Raw genomic sequence first — 20904 nt, forward strand, 5'->3', positions numbered from 1 at the left:
CTCCGGTTCTTGATGCCTTTGTGACTTTGGGGAACTTCTCTGGACCTCAGTTTCTTTATCTGTAAAACGAAGAGATTGGGTTTGATGACTTCTAAGATTTCCTCCAGGTCTATATCCTGTAACCTTGGGGGCCGGAAGGAACCTTGAGATCCCAATCCGCTTATTTTATAGGAGAAAACAACTTGCCTCTGATCCCCTAGTCAGGTGGGGAACCTGTGGCCTTGAGGCCACATGTGGCCCTCTAGGTCCTCAAGCGCGGCCCTTTGACTGAATCCAAACTTCACAGAACAAATCCCCTTTACAAAAGGATTTGTTCTGTAAAACTTGGACTCAGTCAGAAGGCCGCCCCCAAGGACCTAGAAGGCCCCCACCCCTGCCCAGTACTTTAACTGGGGAGCTGGGGCTTGCCTCTGGACTCCCCAGCCATTGTATCGTCTTGCGTCCTGACTTTTGCTACATTTCCTCCAGGCTTTGATGGGGTGATTGCTGTATATTCTCGGCTCCTCCTGACTCAGCCTTTTTGCAGGAAACATTTATAAAAGGCATTTGCACCCAGAGACGAACACATGGCCGCAAGCTGGCCTGCAGGCCCACGACGTACAAGTTGGCTTTGCCTTTAGAAAGTCGGCAGCCTCAACTAGTTTAGAGGAACCTAACAGATGGCCTCTCAGGCAATCAGCGAGATGCCAGCAAACAGTTTCTATTTTGGAGGCCACCTCCCATAATACTTTTTAGGCTTTGGATCCTGTTTCCCCCTTTCATGCTTAGAGGGGCCTCGTAACTTGAAGGCTTCCTCCCATCCTTTGGATGCCCACTATGTTCTGTGTCTCCGTGGTCTCGACGTTTGCAGCCGGCTTCTCCCCCTTCCCTGGCCGAGCGCGCTCGACAGTCCTCTGCACCCAGCACATCTGGAGCTGGAAATGCATTCTCTGGCAGTGGTGAGGGGTGTAGATTCTAAAAATATTCACCCCCGTCGGTCGACGGCAAAAAAAATGAGAGAAATGTACTTCTTCCTCTGGCTGCATTCCATACTCTGTGGAAGACTTCCTCTGAAATAAGAATCCGGCGTGGTCATTAGCCAGCAATTAATAACGAGGGGAGAATGGAATGCTGACGATTCTCATCTCATTTTCCTGCAAAGTGACTTGTAATGAGGACGTGGTCCCAGTGGCCTCAGGCTGGGTGAAGCTTTCGCGCAGCCGGGTCAGTGTGCAGACGCGGTAGGGACGGACCCCATTGCCCCTTGCTGCAAGGAAAATGCTGTTTCTTCTATGTAAGAAAGGAAAGTTGAAGGGATTGGTCCCAGAAGCAATAAGGAAACCTGCGAGGACTTAAGAAACGGACAGATTGGCCTTCACGGAGCTTAACGACAAGGGTCATAGGTTTCCAGCAGGAGGAGACCTCACGGACCACCTAGTCTGACCACCTCATTTCACGGACGACGAAACTCGAGCCCAGAAAAGCAGCCGCCGGAGATGTGCCTGGGGTCACGCAGATGGGAAGCCCCAGAGATGGGATTTTTACTTAAGACTTGACCCGCTGGTGACCGTTCTTTCCACTGGACCTCAGGATCATGGGATCACAGACTTAGAGTTCCATTTGGAGCCAATTTCTTCATTTTATGGATGAAAAAAACTGGGGCCTAGAGAGGTGATGCAGCCTGCTCAACGTCACAAAACTAGTAGTCTTCTGTGGGACTTGCATTCAGGTGTTCGGATCACCAAGTTCAGCAGTGAGCCAAGCCCCGGCGCCGTCTAGCTCAGGTTTCTGTCTCTGCCAGGGGCCTTGAGAGAAGGCTCGGTCTCCAGGCTTGTTGATGATGGTGTTTCTGTCCCTCATTTCCTCCACCCCACTCGTTTGCCCAACTGGATTCCTCTTCCTACGTCTCTCCCCCTTGCATCCTTTAAGGCTAATCCAAAGTCTACACCCTTTTGAAGAGTGTCAGTCATGAGGAATGTCCGGAGGCAGTCCATTCTACTCAGGGACGGCTCTCATAATTGCTTTTTCCCTTTTTCTTAAAAAACAAAAATCTTATTTTTATTGTTCTCTTCTGTTTAAAATTCCCTTCATTTCTGAATATTTCCCTCCCTCCTTCCTCTACCCAGTGAGCCGTCTCTTATAACAAAGATTGTAAAATAAAAGGAGGGATGGTGGGGAGCATTTCATCAAAATCACCCAATACATCAACTGTGTCTGACAACATGTGCAGTACTCTGCATCCATAGGCCCCTACCTCTTCAAAGACAGGGAGATACATTTTCTCGACTATTCTTTCAAGCCAAGATTGGCCATAATTGCACCGTCTTCAGTTTGATATGACACTGGCTGTTTGACTGTAAGCAAGTTATTTAACCTCTCTAAGCCTCAGTTTCCTCAGTTGTAAAATGGGGATAATAATAGCATCCACCTCAAAAAGTTGCTATGAGGATCAAATAACGTAAGTGAAAGGCTTTGTAAACCTTAAAGAGCTATATAATTGCTAATTGTTATTGTTATTTTACCCCATTAACTAATTAATTTCCCCCATTAATTACTATGTGACAAACTCTTCAACATATTTTTGTTTCTTTCATTGGCTAGACTGTAGGCTCCTTGAAGGCAGTGACTGTTTCACTCTTGTATTTGTACCTCCAATATAGTGCCTGCCATATAATAAATAAGTAATGATTGTAATAAGTTGATTAATAAATAATTGTTGATTGCTTGACCCCATCTGTCCAACTAGGCTGTGGTCACCTCAGGTCCAGGAGCCATGTTGTGTACTTTGTACAGTGCCCAGCACATAGTAGGCACTTAATAAATACCGGTTGGTTAACAAATGCACAGACCTGCCATGTGCATCACTAGAGGAAGTGACTGGTGAATTCCATTGGAGCACTGGGGTCTTGACTTCTAAGGTTCCTTCCAGCTCTAAATTAATGCCTCCGATGAGTTAATCATTGTTCTCAGAGTGCTGGGTCTGGAGTCAGGAAGACCTAAGTTCAAACCTGGCCTCAGATGCTTACTAGCTGCGTCATGGTTATGTTCTTGCCTTAAGCAGGTGTGTTTATGGGGGCTCAAGCAAACCCTCCCCTAGTGGAGTGTTGGATTTGGAGGCATGGGGGCCAAGTTTGAATCCTGGCTTTACTACCTGACCTATAGCAGGGCACGTAGGCCTCAGTTTCCTCATCTGTAAAATAAATAGGTGGGACTAGGGCTGCTCAGGTCCCTCCTGTCTCTAAATCTGTTACCCCATGATTGGGTATGACCGGATTGAAATCTCTTTCGGTAGAGTATATGCTGATGAGATCACAGAGCCATTGGAATGTTGACATATAATATTGTAGACTCAGAGCTGGGAGTGATTTCAGAGACCAACCACTCTAACCCCCTTATTTTACAGAGTAGGTTAAGTGACTTGTCCAAGGTCATACGTAAGCTTCTCTGGTTAGGCGGTCTAGTCTTGACTTGGAGCAGCTGACCCTGAAATCCATTCACAGAGCTGAGCTGTCCAGCTTGATTCCAGTAATGGTGAAACAGCTGGCCTAAAGATGCCCAGACTTTGTGGTCAGTCTCACTAGAGGACCATCTACTTGGTGGTGGTCTCTGGAATATGTCTGGAGCCATGGGCCAGTCCTCCATATGCAGCGCTTCTATTGGGACAAATACAGGTGCCAGCCAGGTAGCAGAGCAGATCTTTGCTGACCTTAGAATCAGGAAGACCCGAGTTCAAATCTTGCCCAAGATACTTAACTAGCTACATGACCCTAAACGAGTCACTCCCTTTCTCAGTAACTCTCTAAGACTATAAATTTGCAAAGTGCATGCTAATAATGATGATAATAATCCATTTATGTGCCTGTATAGTCAGTAGGGTCTGATGGCCACTTGTCCCAGAATCGTCTCTGTCTGGACATCAAAGGAAAAGATGAAAGCAATGAAATGAATACTAGTAGTAATAATAACTGGTATTTATAGAGTGCTTGAAGGTTTACAAAACACTTTACATGCAGCGTGTTATTTGTTTCCTACAATAACCCTTGAGATTGCTCTCCTTGCTTCACGTCTCTCCTTATTCCAACCTAGCCTCTATCAGTTCACGGTGATTATCCTTAAGCCTAGATCTGACCATGGCTTATCTCTCTCTATAATTCCTATAGCTCCCTATTGCTTCCATAAAAAAAAAAAAAAAAAGTCCTTTTTTGGGGAGGAGGGCATTTAAAGCTCTTCTCAACCTGGTCCCTTCTTATCTTCTGAACCATGTTACGCATCATTCTCTTCCACACTCACACTTCAGTCCATCTGCCTGGCTTACCTGCTGTTTCTCACTCACATCACACTTCTCCCATCTCTTTATCTTTGCACTGGCTGTGCCCCGGGCCTGGCCTTCAATCACTCCTTACCTCTGCCTATTAGAATCCCCGGGCTCCTTTTAGATTCAGCTCAAATCCCACCTTCTTCACAAGGTCTTAACTGGTCCCTTCCCCCAGCTATCTTATCAGCTAAGTTTACTTTATATCTCTTCTGTATGTATCTTCTATGTTCAGTCATTTTAGTTGTGTCCGACTTTGTGACCTCATTTAGGCTTTTCTTGGCAAAGACAGTGGAGTGGTTTGCCGTTTCCTTCTCCAGCTCATTTGACAGATGAGGAAACTGAGGCCATCAGGGTTAAGTGACTTGCCCAGGGTCACACAGCTAGTTTGTGTCTGAGGCTGGATTTGAACTCTGGTCTTCCTGATTACAGGCCTGGCACTTTGTGTCACCTAGCTGTCCATGTATCTTCTATATACTTAATTATTTTACATGTTGCTTCTCTCATTAGAATGTGAGCATTTGTTTTGCTTGGCCAGGCATATTTAATATGAGAATTTTATTTTTCCTTCTTTCCCGGGGGGAGGGGGTTTGGAGGAGGAGGAGGTTACCAAAATGGGAAAAAGAAAAGTAAAGAGGATCACTGAAGTATTTTAAAGAAATGAAAAGAGCAGAATGAAGGTTGTAGCAAACAGACCAGACAGCTTTGACTGGATCAGGCCAAATGGGTCCTGTGCTTAAAGACAAAAGGAACACCCATTAGCGGCTTCATATGGAAACACTCATGTTATTGGTGTTGGTTAAGGTCATAATATAGAAAGGGGCAGTGGGGCAGGATGCAAACTCCTCAAGGGCAGGGACTAATTTGGCTTTTTCTTTGTGACCTCAGCACTCTGCACAATCCCTGGCACCTAGTTAAGGTTTAATGAATGATCGTTGATGGATTGCTAGAGAGTGAAGGAAGTTAAATCCGTTCCAAGAATTGTTAGATTAAATTAGGGGTTTGGAATAGGATTTTTTTTTTTTTGGTTTTGTTTTATTTGCTGCTTTTCAATTGCTTTATACCAACAAGCTATCTAACGTGTTAAAAATAGATACAATGATATTGTCCCCATTTTACAGATGAGGAAACTGAGGCTCAGATCTGCATTAGTGGAGGAAGCTTTCTGCACTGATGAAACCACAGATTTTATTTAAAAACCACATACTGTGCTAGGTACTGGGGGTGGGAGGGAGGGAAGGATATGCAGAGAGAAGACTCCATCCCTGCCCTCAAAGAGCTTACAGTCTGGTTGGGATGGTAAAATATGACTATAATACAGATTAGTCCAGGATCAAGGTATAGAAGGAGTACAGAGATTTTATTTCCTATTGGAAAGGAAAGGGAAGGCTTCAGGGAGAAAGTCGTTATAAACTGAGGTGATGTTCAGTTTTGTCTGACTCTTTATGACTCCATTTGGGGTTTTCTTGGCAAAGATACTGGAGTGTTTTGTCATTTCCTTCTCCAGCTCATTTTATAGATGAAGAAACTGAGGCACGCAGAGTTAAGTGACTTGCCCAAGGTCACACAGCTAGTGAGTGTCTGAGGTTGGATTTGAACTCAGGAAGATGAGTCTTCCTGACTCCAAGCCCAGTGCTCTCTCCACTGCATCACCTAGCTTGCCTGGTTTATGAGCTAGGGTTTGGTGGGTGGATAGAGTGGAAGGAGGTGGGACTCTAGCCATTGAACTACCTTGGGAACAAAGGCCTGAAAGTGAGAAGGTTAGGTCAGCTGGGTTTTGGGGATGCCAAGTAATCCATGTGGGCTTGAGCTACCTGGAGATGAATGATAGGAGCTAAGTCTGAGAAGCAAGTTGGAGCCACTTAGGAGGATCTGAACTCACTCTTTTTGACCACTGGAGTTATTTTTGGAAAGTTGCTGGGTTTGTAAATGAAATCCTGACTATCTCATGACAATCCTGTGAGGTGATTTTGACAGGTGTGCCCATTATACAGATAAGAAAACTGAGGCTCAGAGAGGTCATGGGAACAGATTTAGAACTAAAAGCTGTCTAGCTCGACTTCTTTGAGATTCCCCTTGGTGGAAGGAATCGCCCCCGGTCACATATCCAGCAAGTAAGAATCAGTATTTGAATCCAGGTTTTCCTGTTTTATGGTCTTATGGCCCCTCTACCCACTACCCACCACTGTCTCTTTGCATCACCATGGCCTGAGTGTGACTTGGCAGATCAAGGACACTAAGTAAATGAGTCGTCATTGTCTGGTAACTTAGGGCAAGGGAGATAGTTTTGTGCCATGACATCAGTGGGAACCAAAGAGTATATACATTCTTCTGAGATTCCCAGCTGGGTCACTGAAATGTCTCCTTCCAGAGCAAAGCCCCACTGCCCTTCCTGAGAAAACAGCTGAGGTTTTGTAGGAGGGGATCTCGGGAGAGCCCTGGCCTCTCTGCCAGTTCTCATTGCTCCGTGACCTTGGTCCGACCCCATCTGAGAAAGGAGGGGGCTGGACACATTGATATCTAGAGGTCTGTCTGTGGTGCTATAGAACTTTCTAGGGTTTGGGGGGATAAGCATCAATACCCAGTAGGAGCACTGGGTTCGAATTCTTGCTCTGTCTGCCAGTTACTGGCTTTGTGACTTTAGGTTCCTTTCCTTTTCTCATCCACGAAATAAGATCTTAGATTCAGAGTTGGGAGATCTGAGGCCTTTTTGTTTTACAGATGAGGAAACAGATGCGAGGGCAGGATGTGAACCTGGGTCCTCTGACTCCAAATCCAGTGCTTTTTGCACTTAGACCTTCCCCCCTGGGGAATAATGGTCTTGTATTTATTGTGTCTACTTTGTATCTAATCATACTTTTAAATGTTGTCTCCCTTCATAGAATGTATGCCTCTCTGAGGGCAGGTACTGGTTCAGTTTTATCTTCATATCTCCAGAACCTAGAACAGTTCCAGGAATATAGTGGGCACAGAGGAGGTTAGCTCCTACCTAGAATTCCTGATCGCCCCATTTGAAACTACTTTGTTTTGACTTATTCTGAGCATATGTGTTAGTGTTCTAGTAGAAGATAAGCTCCCTGAGGGCTGTTTCATTTTGTCTTTGTATCTTTTTTTTTTCTTTTAGCTAGGCAATGAGGTTAAGTGACTTGCCCAGGGTCACCCAGCTGGTAAATGTCAAGTGTCTGAGGCTGAATTTGAACTCAGGTCCTCCTGACTCCAGGGCTGGTGCTGTACTCACTGTGCCACCTAGCTGCCCCTAGCTTTCTTTAGTGCTTTACATTAGTGCCCAATTCATCTTTTGTTGATAAGTCATTTCAGTCAGTCCACCTCTTTGTGGTTTGATTTGGGTTTTCTTGGCAGAGATACTGGAGCGGCTTGCCATTTCCTTCTGCAGCTCATTTTACAGATGAGGAAACTGAGGCAAACAGGGTTAAGTGACTTGCCCAGGGTCACACAGGTAGTAAGTGTCCGAGGCTGGATTTGAATTCAGGTCCTCCTGACTCCAGGGCTGGTGCTCTACCCATTGCAACACCCAGTTACCCAGCCTAGTTCATAGTAGGTGCTTAATAAATGCTTGTTAATTAATTGTTTGAAGGCAGATCTAGGGGGCAGCTAGGTGGTGCAGTGGATAGAGCATGGGCCCTGGAGTCAGGAGGACCTGAGTTCAAATCTGGCCTCAGACCAAACACTTGACACTTACTAGCTGTGTGACCCTGGGCAAGTCACTTAACCCCAATTGCCTTTAAAAAAAAAAAAGAAAAAGAAAGCAGATCTATAATAAGTGTTTGAATGAATGAATAGCTTGGATCTCATCAGTCATAAACATGAATACTTCTCCCTATTATGTTGGTGCCTGGAATTAACATGCAAGTTTTTCAACTCCTCAGACAAGGGAGTTTTGTTTTTTCTTGTTTTGTTTCAGTTTTTTGGAATTCATACATTTTCACGGAAGTGCCTAGGACATGAAGTCATCTTGATTTCTATTAATCGTATGTCAGGGGCTCTGACAGCTTTAATGAGGGAAGTGGATAAACATCAGTCTGTGAGGATGGGAGTTGGCCCTAATGTCAATATTCTCAGTCTGAGCAGGCCACGGTGAAAACAAGATTGCCCTGCCTGGTGTGAAAGCCGCTGCCTGAGTGTATGCACGTGTATATATGTGCTGGAGTACCTGTGTGTGTGTGTATGTGTCTGTGTCTGTGTGAGATCCAGCGCCTGGACCCACAGATGTTGGGGAGGGAAGCCCATGGCATGGCCTCAGCCCTGGGCTTAGCGGCATCTTAGAGACCGACTGCGGTGCTTCAGAATGACCCCTGGACCAGCTCCATCAGCCCTCTGATTGATGGGGCACGCTTCATGGGCCTTCAGACCAGATTTCTGCCAGCTCCTCGGGGGGGCTTGATAAGAAAGTGGAATTTCAGTAATTCAGGGCAATCTGAGCTTGGTGAATGGTGTCCTCAGACAGCTATCATGCCCCAGCTGCTTTCAATGACATTCCATTCATTCAATTGAAATTTCTTTTCTTTCTTTCTTTCTTTTTATACAAAATAGGCTCATTCTAGCATCTGCCTTTGCACTCAAGCATCTGTAGCATCCTGGTTAGACTCTGGACTAGTGGAAGGAGACTTCTTAGCCAAAACTCCTCAGTAGCCTATAGAAAGGGAATTGCGTAGGGTAGGGAAGAAGCATTCATTAAGTATCTACTGTGTGCTGGACAAGGGGCAGCTGGGTGGTGAAGTGGATGGAATGCTGGACCTGGAATCAGGAAGACTCATCTACTACCTGAGTTCAAATCTGCCCTCAGGCATTTACTAGCTGTGTGACCCCGGGCAAGTCACTTCACCCTGTTTGCCTCAGTTTCCTCATCTGTAAAATGAGCTGGAGAAGGAAATGACAAACCGCGCCAGTATCTTTGCTAAGAAAACCCCAAATGGGGGCATGGAGAGTTGGATATAACGGAAAAATGAATAACTGAAATGTTCCAGATATTACACTAGGTACTTTACAAATACTATTTCATTTGATCCTCACAACTGCAGGGTTGTTGTGAAGGAGGTGTAATTATTATCCTTATTTTATAGATGAGGAAACTGAGGCAGGCAGGTTAAGTGACTTGCCCAAGGTCACACAGCTAGTATCTGAGGCTGGATTTGAACTCAGATCTTCTAACTCCAGGCCCTGTGCCCGTTTGCTGTGGCGTCACCTAACTTTGACCTTTGGCTACTTATGTTTTCCTGAGCTTCAGTCTCCTCACTGTTCTCTTTCTCCAATGACTTCATTGATGCCTTCTTAATCACAGCCAAGAACCTTAATCTGGCATTCAAGGCCCTCTGTCATCTGGCTTGGTTCTCCTCAGTTTCTTCATCTATAAAATGAAGGAGTTTGGTGAGATAACCCTTAAGGTCCCTTTCAGCTCGACATCTATGATTCTACGCACCCAGACACTTAGCCCTTAATAGGAGAGATAGGGACAGGACGTGTGATTTCATTGGTATAGGGAACTCCTAGGTGAGGGAATTTCCTTTATTAATTTAGTGTGGTACCTTCTCTGCCCCACTTGCTCAGGGTCATAGCTAGTGTCCGAGGCAGGCTTTGAATCCAAGTTTTCATCCACTAGGCCATATTGCCTCGTGCCTTAATAATAATCACATGGTACCACCCGTGTGACCTTGGATAAGTCATTTGACGTCTGTGAGTCTCAGTGTGGTCATCTGTAAAATGGGAGGATTAGGCCATATGCCTTCTTTCCATCTGGCTCTAATCCGGCATCCTCTGATGCTATGGATTTTACCCCTAGATGTGGCTAATTAACATTTTGCCTGAAGTGTAAAAAAGGTCACCCAGTCTGCGGGGTCCCATGAGGGGCTTCCCTCCAGATACTCAGCATGATTCAATCTGTCTCAGGTCAGGCTTGGGCGCCATGGAGAAAGTCTCCAATTTCGAGCCTCAGCATTTCCATTGTTTTTAACTTTTACTGTCACAAAAACAGCTCAGACAGAAAAGTTTCAAAATACGGAGGCCGGTTCTTAGAGAATCCAGCCCAGCAGATGATCCCCAGGTCAGCTGAACAGAAAGAGGAAGGAGGGCTGGGGCAGGGGTGAGAGGGGGAGGCAGTATGGCTCTCTAAGAGACAAAGGAATCCTTGGGCAGGTGGAAAGAAATGTTGCCTTTTAATTGTTGGGTTTTTTTTATTAATTTATTTTGATTTATCGTCTGTCACTTCCATAAGCTTTTGAGTTTAAAATTTTTCTCCCCTTCACTCCTGCCTCCCTCCCCAAAACGGTGCACAATCTGCTATAGACTATACATATACATTCCTATTAAATATATTTTCACATTAGTGATGTTGTAGGTAAGAATTAGAACCAGCAGGAGGAACCACCAGAAAAAGGAAACAAAATACAACAGAAGAGAAAAAAAAATAGCAAATTGTCTGCTCCGATCTTTATTCAAACTCCATAGTTCTTTCTCTGGATGTGGGTAGCATTTTCCATCACGAGGCCTTTGGAGACGTCTTAGATCCTTGTATTGCTGAGAAGGGTTAAGTCTATCAACATTAGTCATCACACAACATGGCTGTTACTGTGTACAACGTTCTCCTGGTTCTGCTCACTTCACTCAGCATCAGTCCATACAAGTCTTCCCAGGTTTTTCTGAAGTCTACTGCTCATCTTAATTATTGTTTTGTTGTTGGGTTGTTTCAATCGTGTCCAACTCTTCGTGACCCCATTTGAGGTTTTCTTGGCAAAGATACTGGAGCGGTCTGCCATTTCCATCTCTGGCTCCTTTTATAGATGAGGAAACTGAGGCAAACAGGGTTAGGTGACTTGCCCAGGGTCACACAGCTAGTAAGTGTCTGAAGTCAGATTTGAACTCATGGAGATGAGTCTTCCTGACTCCAAGCCCAGTGTTCTATGCACTGTGTCAATAGTGGCCCTTTTTCGTTTTAATAGCAACGATTAAAAAAAACACAGTAGTAATAACAGCAATAATTTACATTTCTAGGGCATTCTAAAGTTTGCAGAATGCTTTCTGTGTTTTGTCACATCCCATCCTCACCCTGTTACGTAGGTGCTATTATAATTCCCATTTTACAGAAAAGAAAATTTGAGAATACTGACGACGCAGCAAGGCAGCCAATGAGTGTGGAGATGTGGTGGGATTCGAACCCAGGTTTTTCTTGATTCTGAACTCAGCTCTCAAGGAAGTCAAGAGGCATTTATTAAGCACTTACTATATGCCAGACACTGTGATAAGTGAGGAAAGGCAAAGACAGATGTGACTGGAAAGGTGAATCTCTAAATGGAAAAGCATGACTTTTAGAGGGAACAAAACTGTAGGTGACTCAGAGGTTTATGGAGAGTAACATGGCGTGTGCCTGGAAGATCACAAGCCCTGGGTTCGAATCCCCTCTTACCAACCATATGACCCTGGGTAAGTTAGCTTTTTCTGGGCCACCATTTCTTCATGTGTAAAAAGAGATGGGGTTGGGTTCTGACTTCTAAGGGCCCTTCCAGTTTGTAGCAGCATAGATTTAGGCCTGAAGTCAATGGCCCAACCCTCTTTGTTTGCAAATGAGGAACCTGAAGCCTAGAGAGTTTAAGTGACTTGCCCAGGGTCACACAGCTAGTAAGTGCCCAACTTCTTTCCAGTTGTGGTCACTCTACTTTTATTTTAACATCTTTTTATTGACCCTTTTTGTTGTTAAATCACATTCTTTCCAACTGTATCTCTTCTCCTCCCCTATCATCCATCTAACCCCAATAATAGACACTAAAAAAGGAAGAGGAACAGAAAGGCCTTCTAATAAACCCTTTAACTGTATCTGCCCATATATGTGATATTTTATATTTATAGTTCCCCACTTCTGCAATGAAGGGAGGGAGGTGCGTTTTTAATTCCATTCATATATACATACACACACACACACATATAGATAGATATAGATGTATATCTACATATATATAGATATACATACATAACATACACACACAAGCACACATACACACACCACCAAGGTCATACATCCCAGGTTAAGAACCTCTGCTATAAACTTTACCCAATTATCTGTAATGGGAGTTGATACGAAACAATATTTAAAGTAAATTAAAAACCTCATTAACAATGTAAATGGGGACCGATTATTATTATTATTATTCACTCTACTAGACAGGTGTTGAATTAAGTGATTATATATCATGTGTCATTATGCACTTACTATGATTATTCTTAGGCAGATAAGCCAACCTTTTGGTCATGGGGTTTTTAAAAGTCATTTCCAGTGAGTGACTCCATCTAAACATACACAAAGATGGACATCTCTGTTGTGTGCATGTGCTGATCTCCTACTGTAATTTTCTCTTTCCCTAAGTCAAATGGACCTTCTTCTGGAGAAAGAATGCTGGAGAGAAAATGGAAATGTAGCCCAGTGCTCTAATGGAGGAGTGCTCCTGTGGGAAAGGAGCCTCTCCCAACAGATAGCCAGTGTTTGTTGGAAAAAAGGTGTAGACGTCAGAAACATTGGCCAGAATTCCAGTGAACTAGGCGGTTGGCACCACAGGGCTTAATGAATGCTCAGTGAACTGAGTTGATCTGAATTGAATTAATGAGCAGAATGGTGTCTTGATTCTCTTTGTAGATTGCTGACTTTGGTCTCTCCAACCTCTATCAAAAGGATAAATTTCTGCAGACTTTTTGTGGGAGCCCCCTTTATGCATCCCCAGAAATTGTCAACGGAAGACCGTATCGAGGCCCTGAGGTGAGTGATGTGGCTAGTGTGATGGGTAGAATTTAAATACAGAAATGGATTTCAGTGGCTAATGAATGAGAAATACCCATATACACACATTTTTTTCTTCTCATGTTCTTCTTTCCCCTAACCCCTTCTGAGTCTCAGGGCTTCTTTAAACAGATTGATGAAAAAAAAAAATAGATTGATGTGAGACTTAGATGACATGATTTATCACATTTGCAGTTGACAAAAGCTGAGGGATATTTTGGATGAAGTCAGGATCCAGAAAGACCTCAATGGTCTAGAATGTTGAGTTCAAGCTAAGAAGATGAAATGCAATAGGGACCTCAATGGTCTAGAGTGTTGAGTTCAAGCTAAGAAGATGAAGTGCAATAGGGCCCTCGGTGGTCTAGAGTGTTGAGTTCAAGCTAAGAAGATGAAGTGCAATAGGGCCCTCAATGGTCTAGAGTGTTGAGTTCAAGCTAAGAAGATGAAATGCAATAGGGATAAACACATGATCACTGAATGTCAGAATTAGAAAGGACACCAAGAGTGTGACCTTGGCTGAGTCACTTCATACCTGTCTTTGTTTGTTCGTCTGTAACGTGAGAGGGTTGGACTTGAAGGCCTTGGAGGACCTGAGCACGAAGGCACTCTACTCCAATCCCAGTGGTGTCCCATTTATACGAGGTCATCCAACCTTTGCTTGAAGGCTTCCAGTGCCAGGAACCTCCCTAGCTATATGGAGGAAGCCAGTTCTGCCTTTGGGCAGCCAAAATTATTGAGATGTTTTTCCTCTGAAGTCTAACCTAAATTTGCCTCTGTTACTCCCACCTCTGCCATCTAGGGCCAAACACAGAAAATCTGATCTCTCCATGTGGTGGCCTTTCCAACACTTGAAGATAGCCAGCATGTTCCCTAGGGTTTCTGTTCTTTGCCTCGTGACTCCTGTGCTTCTACCGAGGCAGGCTAAGCCATGTGGTGGGCTGCCATATTCCCCAAAGATCAAGCATAGACTAAGGATTAGAGCTAGAAGGGGCCTCCGAGGCTAGAAGTCCTTAACTTAGGGTCAGTGGATAGATTTCAGGGGGTCTGTGAACTCAGATGGGCAAACGTTGACGTCGTCACTTTCACTAACCTCTGTCTGAAATTGAGCATTTCTTCAATTATGAGTGAGGGTAACAAGCGTGATTCTAAGAAGGGGTCCATTGGTGTCCACCACCAGACTGCCCAGAGAGGTCCATGATACAAAAAAGGGGAAGACTCCCCCCCTTTCATTTTACAGATGAGGAAACTGAGGCACAGGGAGGCAGAATTGCTTGCCCAAGGTCATGTAGATAGTAAATGTGTGCTGCTCTGACTCCAAAGTGAGTTCTGTTTTTACTGTTTGTCCACCTAGGCATCATAAGGCATGACCTAGAGTCCCTTCGCCATCCTGTTTGCCATCTAAACACACTCCCCAGCTTATCAATGCCGTTCCTAACAAAGGAACATAGTATTCCTTATTATGGAGTATTACTAGGGCAGAATATGGCGGCATAACCACCTCCCTAGTCCTGGCTCCTATGCTGCCATCCAGGGAAACTAAGCCTTAGCTTTTGGGACCCGCCATATTCCCCAAAGATAGGCAGCCCGAGAGTTAGAAAGACATGGGTTCGAGACCTGCCTCTGATACGTGCTGGCTCTGTGATCCTAGGCAAGTCACTTGTCGAACCAGAAGCATACATGTAAGGACACTGAATGATGGTAATAATGATAGCTAGCATTTACATAATGGCTTTGTGGATTGCAAGGCACTTTACATATATTATTTCATCTGAGTCTCACAACAAACCTGTAAGGTAGGTACCGTTATTATCTCCCATTTTATAGATGGGGAAACTGAGGCTAAGTAGGTAAAAAGTACTGGACCTATATAATCAATACCTATTGATGATGATGATAATAGCTAGCATTTACATAGCACCTACTATGTGCCAGGCACTGTGCTAAGTGCTTCATAAGTATGATTACATTGATACAACAATCCTGGGGGGGAGGTCGGTGCTATAATTATACCCATTTTGCAGATGAGGAAACTGAGGAAGATGGAGATTGTGACTTGTCCAAGGTCACATTAGCTAGGAATTGTCTGAAACTGTATTTGAATGCAAATCTTCCTGACTCCAGGGCTTGCATTCTATCTGTTGCCCAATCTAGCTGCCTAATTTTTGTTTACTTATTAATTATTGCTCCACACTCACTGAAGGGAGGGCCTCCCTCCTGGATGCCCCTGTGACATTCAGCTGTAATGCTTTGGAGATTATCTGTCAAATCACAGGCAGTCACTGCATGCCAGTTGCTAAATGCAGCCTGGGGGGCTTAAGGGGAAATAGGGTTGAGGCGCTGCCCTCTTGACTCTGCTCATGGTCTAGGTCAGAGGTTCTTAACCTGGGCTCTATGAACCTTTTTTTTTTTTTTAATATTTGGATGAATGTTGATAACTATCTTTACATGTAATTGGAAAAAATAAAATACTATTAAGTAGAAAAGGACAAAAAAAAATCAATGACAAAAAGTTTTCCTATACAACTGACAGCACTTTTTGTTGAAGCAAAGAGCTGGAAATAAAGCTCGTTTTCATTGGTTTGAAAAAAAATTTTGGATGTTTTATATGTGTGTGTGTGTGTGTGTGTGTGTGTGTGTATAATATAATATAATACAATATAATAATATATACAGGATATTCCAAAAGTCTAGTGAAATTTTAAGCTATTAAAGTTTAATTTTTTTTTTATAATCCTCTGTATTTGATATATTTAAAAACCTTCTGAAGTGGGGTCCATGGGCTTCACTAGACTGCTAAAGGGGGCCATGGCACAAAAAGGTAAGAGCCCATGGTCTAAGGAGACTTTGCTGGGCTTGGCCTTTATTTCTCTTCTGTTTCTCACCCTTCCACTCCAGGTGGACAGCTGGGCCCTGGGCGTATTGCTTTACACTCTGGTTTATGGGACGATGCCCTTTGATGGCTTTGATCACAAGAATCTCATCCGACAGATCAGCAGCGGTGAATACCGGGAGCCCACGCAGCCTTCAGGTGGGTAGCAGAGCTGGTGGAATTGCCTCTAAGATGGCGGCACTCAGGATCGCTGCCTTCCCAAGCCCAGCTGATACTTTGGGCATCATTTTATTACAGCCAGTATATCAGGGGGTTCCGGATCTCCCAATTGTCCCCCCTCCCCAGCCCCTAACAAAGAGCACTACACCCTACAGAGAAAGATGGGTGAGTCAGCCTCCCAAGAAGAGCCCTACAGAAATCTCTTGGGAAATTTCCCAATGTCATCTCCTTCTTCAGGAGCCCTCTACACCTCATCCTGCTCCCCGTTGCTCTGAAATAACCACAGAAATAGGGGCTAGGCCAAGGGATAATGGTTCTGAGGATGGCTGCTGAAGTCACAGCAGCTGGGGCCTTCCCTGTGCTGGTGATGCTACTTTCAACCCTCCATGTCTGCAGTCCCCCTCCCCTGCTGTTCTAACCAATCAACTTTCCCCCTTGTCCTCTCCTTTTGAAATAACTTTTGTTTGGTTGAAGCTATCACATATCTCAGTCTAAATTCACCTGACATATAATCTGGCCTGAATTTGTTTGGATCAAAATTCTGGTCCCCCTATAGAGAAACCTCTTCCTTTATTATCCAGCTGTGGCTAATAGGTGGAGGATGTAGCCCCAGGAGCAACGCTTAACTTAAGGTAGCCTGGGAGCAACTTTGTAGGCCTGAGGCTGCTGGGAGGGGTGGAGGCAGGGGTCAGGCAGGGACTTAGCTTCTGGAATATTTGGCCTATAAACTGACCCCAATTTGGGAACTATTTTTCCCCCCCTTTAACCTCAAAAGGTCAGCCCCATAAACCAAGATATATGGTAGGTTTGTCTGGCCTCCAGGAAGTTCCAGTAGGGTCTTTCCAGCTAGGTCTGGGAGAGCAGAGGTTTCCCAGTGGGTTAATGCAGACAAGCTGTAATTTGAGAGCAGGCCCTGATACAGATCAGTTCTGTTGCCTGACCCTGAGATAGGAGGTGGGTTATATGAAAAACAGAGGGGATGGAGAAACAGCATGGCACTAGGAGCTGGCCTTGGCGTCGAAAGGGCCTTGGTTCAAGGACTGCCCCTGACTCTCGCTGTCTGGGTGATTCTGAGCCAGTCACTTAATGTCTCCATGCTCCAGGCATCTCTTTAAGACAGAAAATGTTATAGAATCTCAGAGGTCACCCAGTCCTGAGGGGTCAAATACTCCTAGCTCCTTGTGACCTGAGCCAGAGTAAAATATAGTTGGGAAATATTTAACAAGATAGATAAAAATAAAGTGTGTGTGTGTGTGTGTGTGTGTGTGTGTGTGTGTGTGTGTCATCGTGTCTGACTCTTTGTGACTCCATTTGGGGTTTTCTTGGCAGGGATACTGGAGTAGTTTGTCATTTCCTTCTCCAGTTCATTTCCCAGATGAGGAAACTGAGGCAAACAGAGTAAAGTGACTTGCCCAGGGCTATATAGCTAATAAGTGTCTGAGGTTGGATTTGATCTCAGGTCTTTCTCACTCCAGGCCTGGTGCTCTATCCCTTATACCACCTAGATTACCATCCCCCCCCCCCCAATAAAATAGAAAGAAGATAATGTTAATATGTAGTTTTCTAGGTCAGTATGTGACCTCCCACTTTGGCACCACTGACCTGGTCTAATTGCTTTATTTCACAGTTGAGGAAATTAAGGCCTACAGAGGTTAAGTGCTTTATCTAAGGTCACCCAGGCAATCTGCATTGGAATAGGAATTTCCTCACTGAGAGGTCCTTGCACATTCTACCCCCACCCCCTATGTAAACAAAACATGGGAAAGGTGATCTGACTGCTAATGGAATGGGAAATCATGAGTCAGTCCAACCAAAGACCTCCTTTAGCCTCAACATGTCCCCGATTGGCTGTTGCCTTCCTGGAGTAGGTCAGAACCTGAAAGTCCTCGCGACTGTGCAGGTGTCCGCTGACCTCAGCCTCCCTGCTCTGATACGTGGGTATGTTTTGGCCAAGCCCCAGCCTTATTTCTCCAGGGAAGACTTCGCCAGTCATTTCCGAATGATAGAGTGTGGGTGTATGTATACACACACACACGTATATATGTATGTATATATGTTTACACACAGAGACATACATACATATGTGTGTGTTGGTGGAAGTGTTCCTCCCAAGTAATATTTGGTAATCTGTGTTTCCCCTTTTTTGGGGGGGTGGGAATGAGGATAATATCCATTGGAAGAATCTGAGAGGCCTGTTCTAGGTTAAGAACTGTTTTCTTCCTCTGTCCTTTTTTCCCCCCTTTCCATTAAAAAAATGACTAGAGTTGATGGAAGGGTCCAAAGCTCTACGACATTCCTTCACTAATATGGAAAAACATTCAGCTGTGTGACAAACCACTAGCGTGTTGCTCTGAGGGGATCATGAGCCTTCAATATGAATTCTGAAGCTGTCCCACCACAGACCCAATAGCATAGGTTCACCCACAGCAACTATTAAGGCCTTTCTTCATGGTGCCCTCTTGAATCATCTACCCTCCCAGCTCTCATTCTTTTTTTTTTTGCTTTTTGGTGAGGCAATCAGCTTAAGTGACTTGCCCAGGGTCACACAGCTAGTAAGTGTAAAGTGTCTGAGTGAGGCCAGATTTGAACTCAGGTCCTCCTGACTCCGAGGCCGGAGCTCTATCCACTGCGCCACTTACCTGCCCGTCCAGCTCTCCTTCATTAGAGTCAAATTTGCAGCTTTGTTAACTGGAGACTTTTCTGTTCTCGGCTTTAGATGCCCGAGGACTCATCAGGTGGATGCTGATGGTGAACCCCGAACGCCGCGCCACCATCGAGGACATCGCCAACCACTGGTGGGTCAACTGGGGCTGCAGGAGCAGCGTATGTGACTGTGACGCGCTGAGGGATTCTGAGTCCCCGCTGCTGGCCCGGATCATTGACTGGCACCACCGCTCCACCGGCCTACAGGTGGAGGGGGAGACCAAAGTCAAAAGCTCGGCCAAACCGGGGGCCTCGGAAAGCACGCTGGAGAGGCAGAGGTCCCTGAAGAAGTCTAAGAAGGAGAATGACATTGCCCAGTCGGGCCAGGACGGGTCAGTGGAGAGCCCGTGCAAGTCCGGCTCGAAGAGGCCCAAGAGCATCTTGAAAAAGAGAAGCAACAGTGAGCACCGGTCTCACAGTGCAGGCTTCATCGAAGGGGTGGTCAGCCCCACGCTGCCCTCTGGTTTTAAAATGGAGCAGGAGCTGTGTAGGGCCGGGACACCCCTGAAGAGCCCGGGGGAGACTGAGGCAGCGGGCAAACTTGGACCCAAGCAGTCGGCGACGATGCCCAAAAAAGGCATCTTGAAGAAGACCCAGCAGAGGGAATCTGGTTACTACTCCTCTCCAGAACGGAGCGAGTCCTCTGAATTGTTGGACAGCAACGACGCTGCTGAAGGCGGCAACCTCCCTTCCCCCGGTGTCCCCGACTCAGACCGGGGGGGCCCCCATAATCTCTCTTACCGGAGGAAGGGCATCTTGAAACACAGTAGCAAGTACTCGGCGAGTAGCACGGACTCCACGCTCGTCAGTCCTGGGGTGCCCATGCTGGAGTCCACGGAGGAGCGGGGCGTGCCGGGGGAAGGGCTCTCTCGGAGTTACAGCCGCCCGTCCAGCGTCATCAGTGACGACAGCATCCTGTCCAGTGACTCCTTTGACCTGCTAGACCTGCAGGAGAGCCGGCCAGCCCAGCAGCGGATCCGGAGCTGCGTCTCTGCCGAAAACTTCCTCCAGATCCAGGATTTTGAGGGGCTTCAGAACCGGCCGCGGCCTCAGTACCTGAAACGGTACCGAAACCGGCTGGTGGACAACAGTTTCTCCCTGCTCGCGGACATGGACGATGTGACTCAGGTGTATAAGAAAGCCCTGGAAATCTGCAACAAACTTAATTAGCGACCGACCGGGTGGGCGGGGAGCATGGGGAGGGGAGGGTGGGGGCAGAGGGGAGCAATGGATCACCTTTGTGCTGGTGGTCGTGCCTGCCTGGTGACTGGTTTACTGACAGACAGCAAGGATCTCAAAACCTGTTGGAGGGGTCTTCCTTTGCCAAATCCTGTGAGCCTGCCAAGCTGCACAGGGCGCATGAAAGGGAAGCCCTGCCCATCTGCCCATTTGCCTAATTAGCATATACCTGATGCCATCTGTTCTGAGGACACAGAAGCTGGCTGAGGGTCTGGGAGGTCTCTCTCTGTAGAAATCTCATCCAGACTGCTGCTGGGCAGGGCGGTGGGAGAGAAAGCGAAACTGGGGAGAGTCAGTCCCGAGTGAGGCTACCAATTACTCTTTTCTCCCAGGAGTTTGTGGGAGTGGGGCACTCTGACCAACCACTGAGCTTTCCAATCCCTCCCAAGCCCTGTTCCATGAGCTGAGTTCACTCTCTTAGGGAGTAGGGACATCTGTAACTTGGGCCATTAGGATACCATTGGGTAAATGCCCTGACAGTCACCCCAAATGGAAGGCTTGAGCTTGGTCGCAAGAATGTTTTGGGTGCTGGTGGGACAGACACATAACCAGTACTTAGTTCCTGGCCCCGTAAGGATACGCTCCATCCCCTCTTGCTGTCCACCACCTTTTTATCCATCTCGCTGTCCCATTCTCATATCTACCTGGTGGGCAGCGGGAGGTGGGGGAAGAAGAGAGGGTAAAGTCTTATGGGTGTACTACTTGCCCTTAGCTCTGAGAAGAGGCTCCATGAGAGCAGGAGAGTAAAATTAGCAACAGACATAAAGCTGGGGGGAGCAGTCTCTTGGATTTTAGCCTAGCTGACCAAGAGCTGACCCCTCCCCTCGCCCCGGAACAGACATC

The 20904-nt window shown here is 45.8% G+C and overlaps 1 protein-coding gene across 1 annotated transcript in view; it reads left to right on the plus strand.

The window, feature by feature from the left end:
• The window catches only part of NUAK1 (NUAK family kinase 1), an 82486-nt gene extending 62480 nt beyond the window's left edge, over window positions 1-20006 (plus strand). The window contains exons 5-7 of the mRNA XM_027873338.1: window positions 12930-13049; window positions 15966-16098; window positions 18836-20006. Of these exons, the coding sequence (XP_027729139.1) occupies window positions 12930-13049; window positions 15966-16098; window positions 18836-19992 (1410 nt within the window). The 3' untranslated portion in view covers window positions 19993-20006. The remainder of the gene's footprint in view (window positions 1-12929; window positions 13050-15965; window positions 16099-18835) is intronic.
• The last annotated feature ends 898 nt before the right edge of the window (window positions 20007-20904 follow it).

The sequence above is a fragment of the Vombatus ursinus genome, unplaced genomic scaffold (assembly GCF_900497805.2).
Source record: "Vombatus ursinus unplaced genomic scaffold, bare-nosed wombat genome assembly UNPS02003292.1, whole genome shotgun sequence".
NCBI classification, from domain to species: Eukaryota; Metazoa; Chordata; class Mammalia; order Diprotodontia; family Vombatidae; genus Vombatus; species Vombatus ursinus.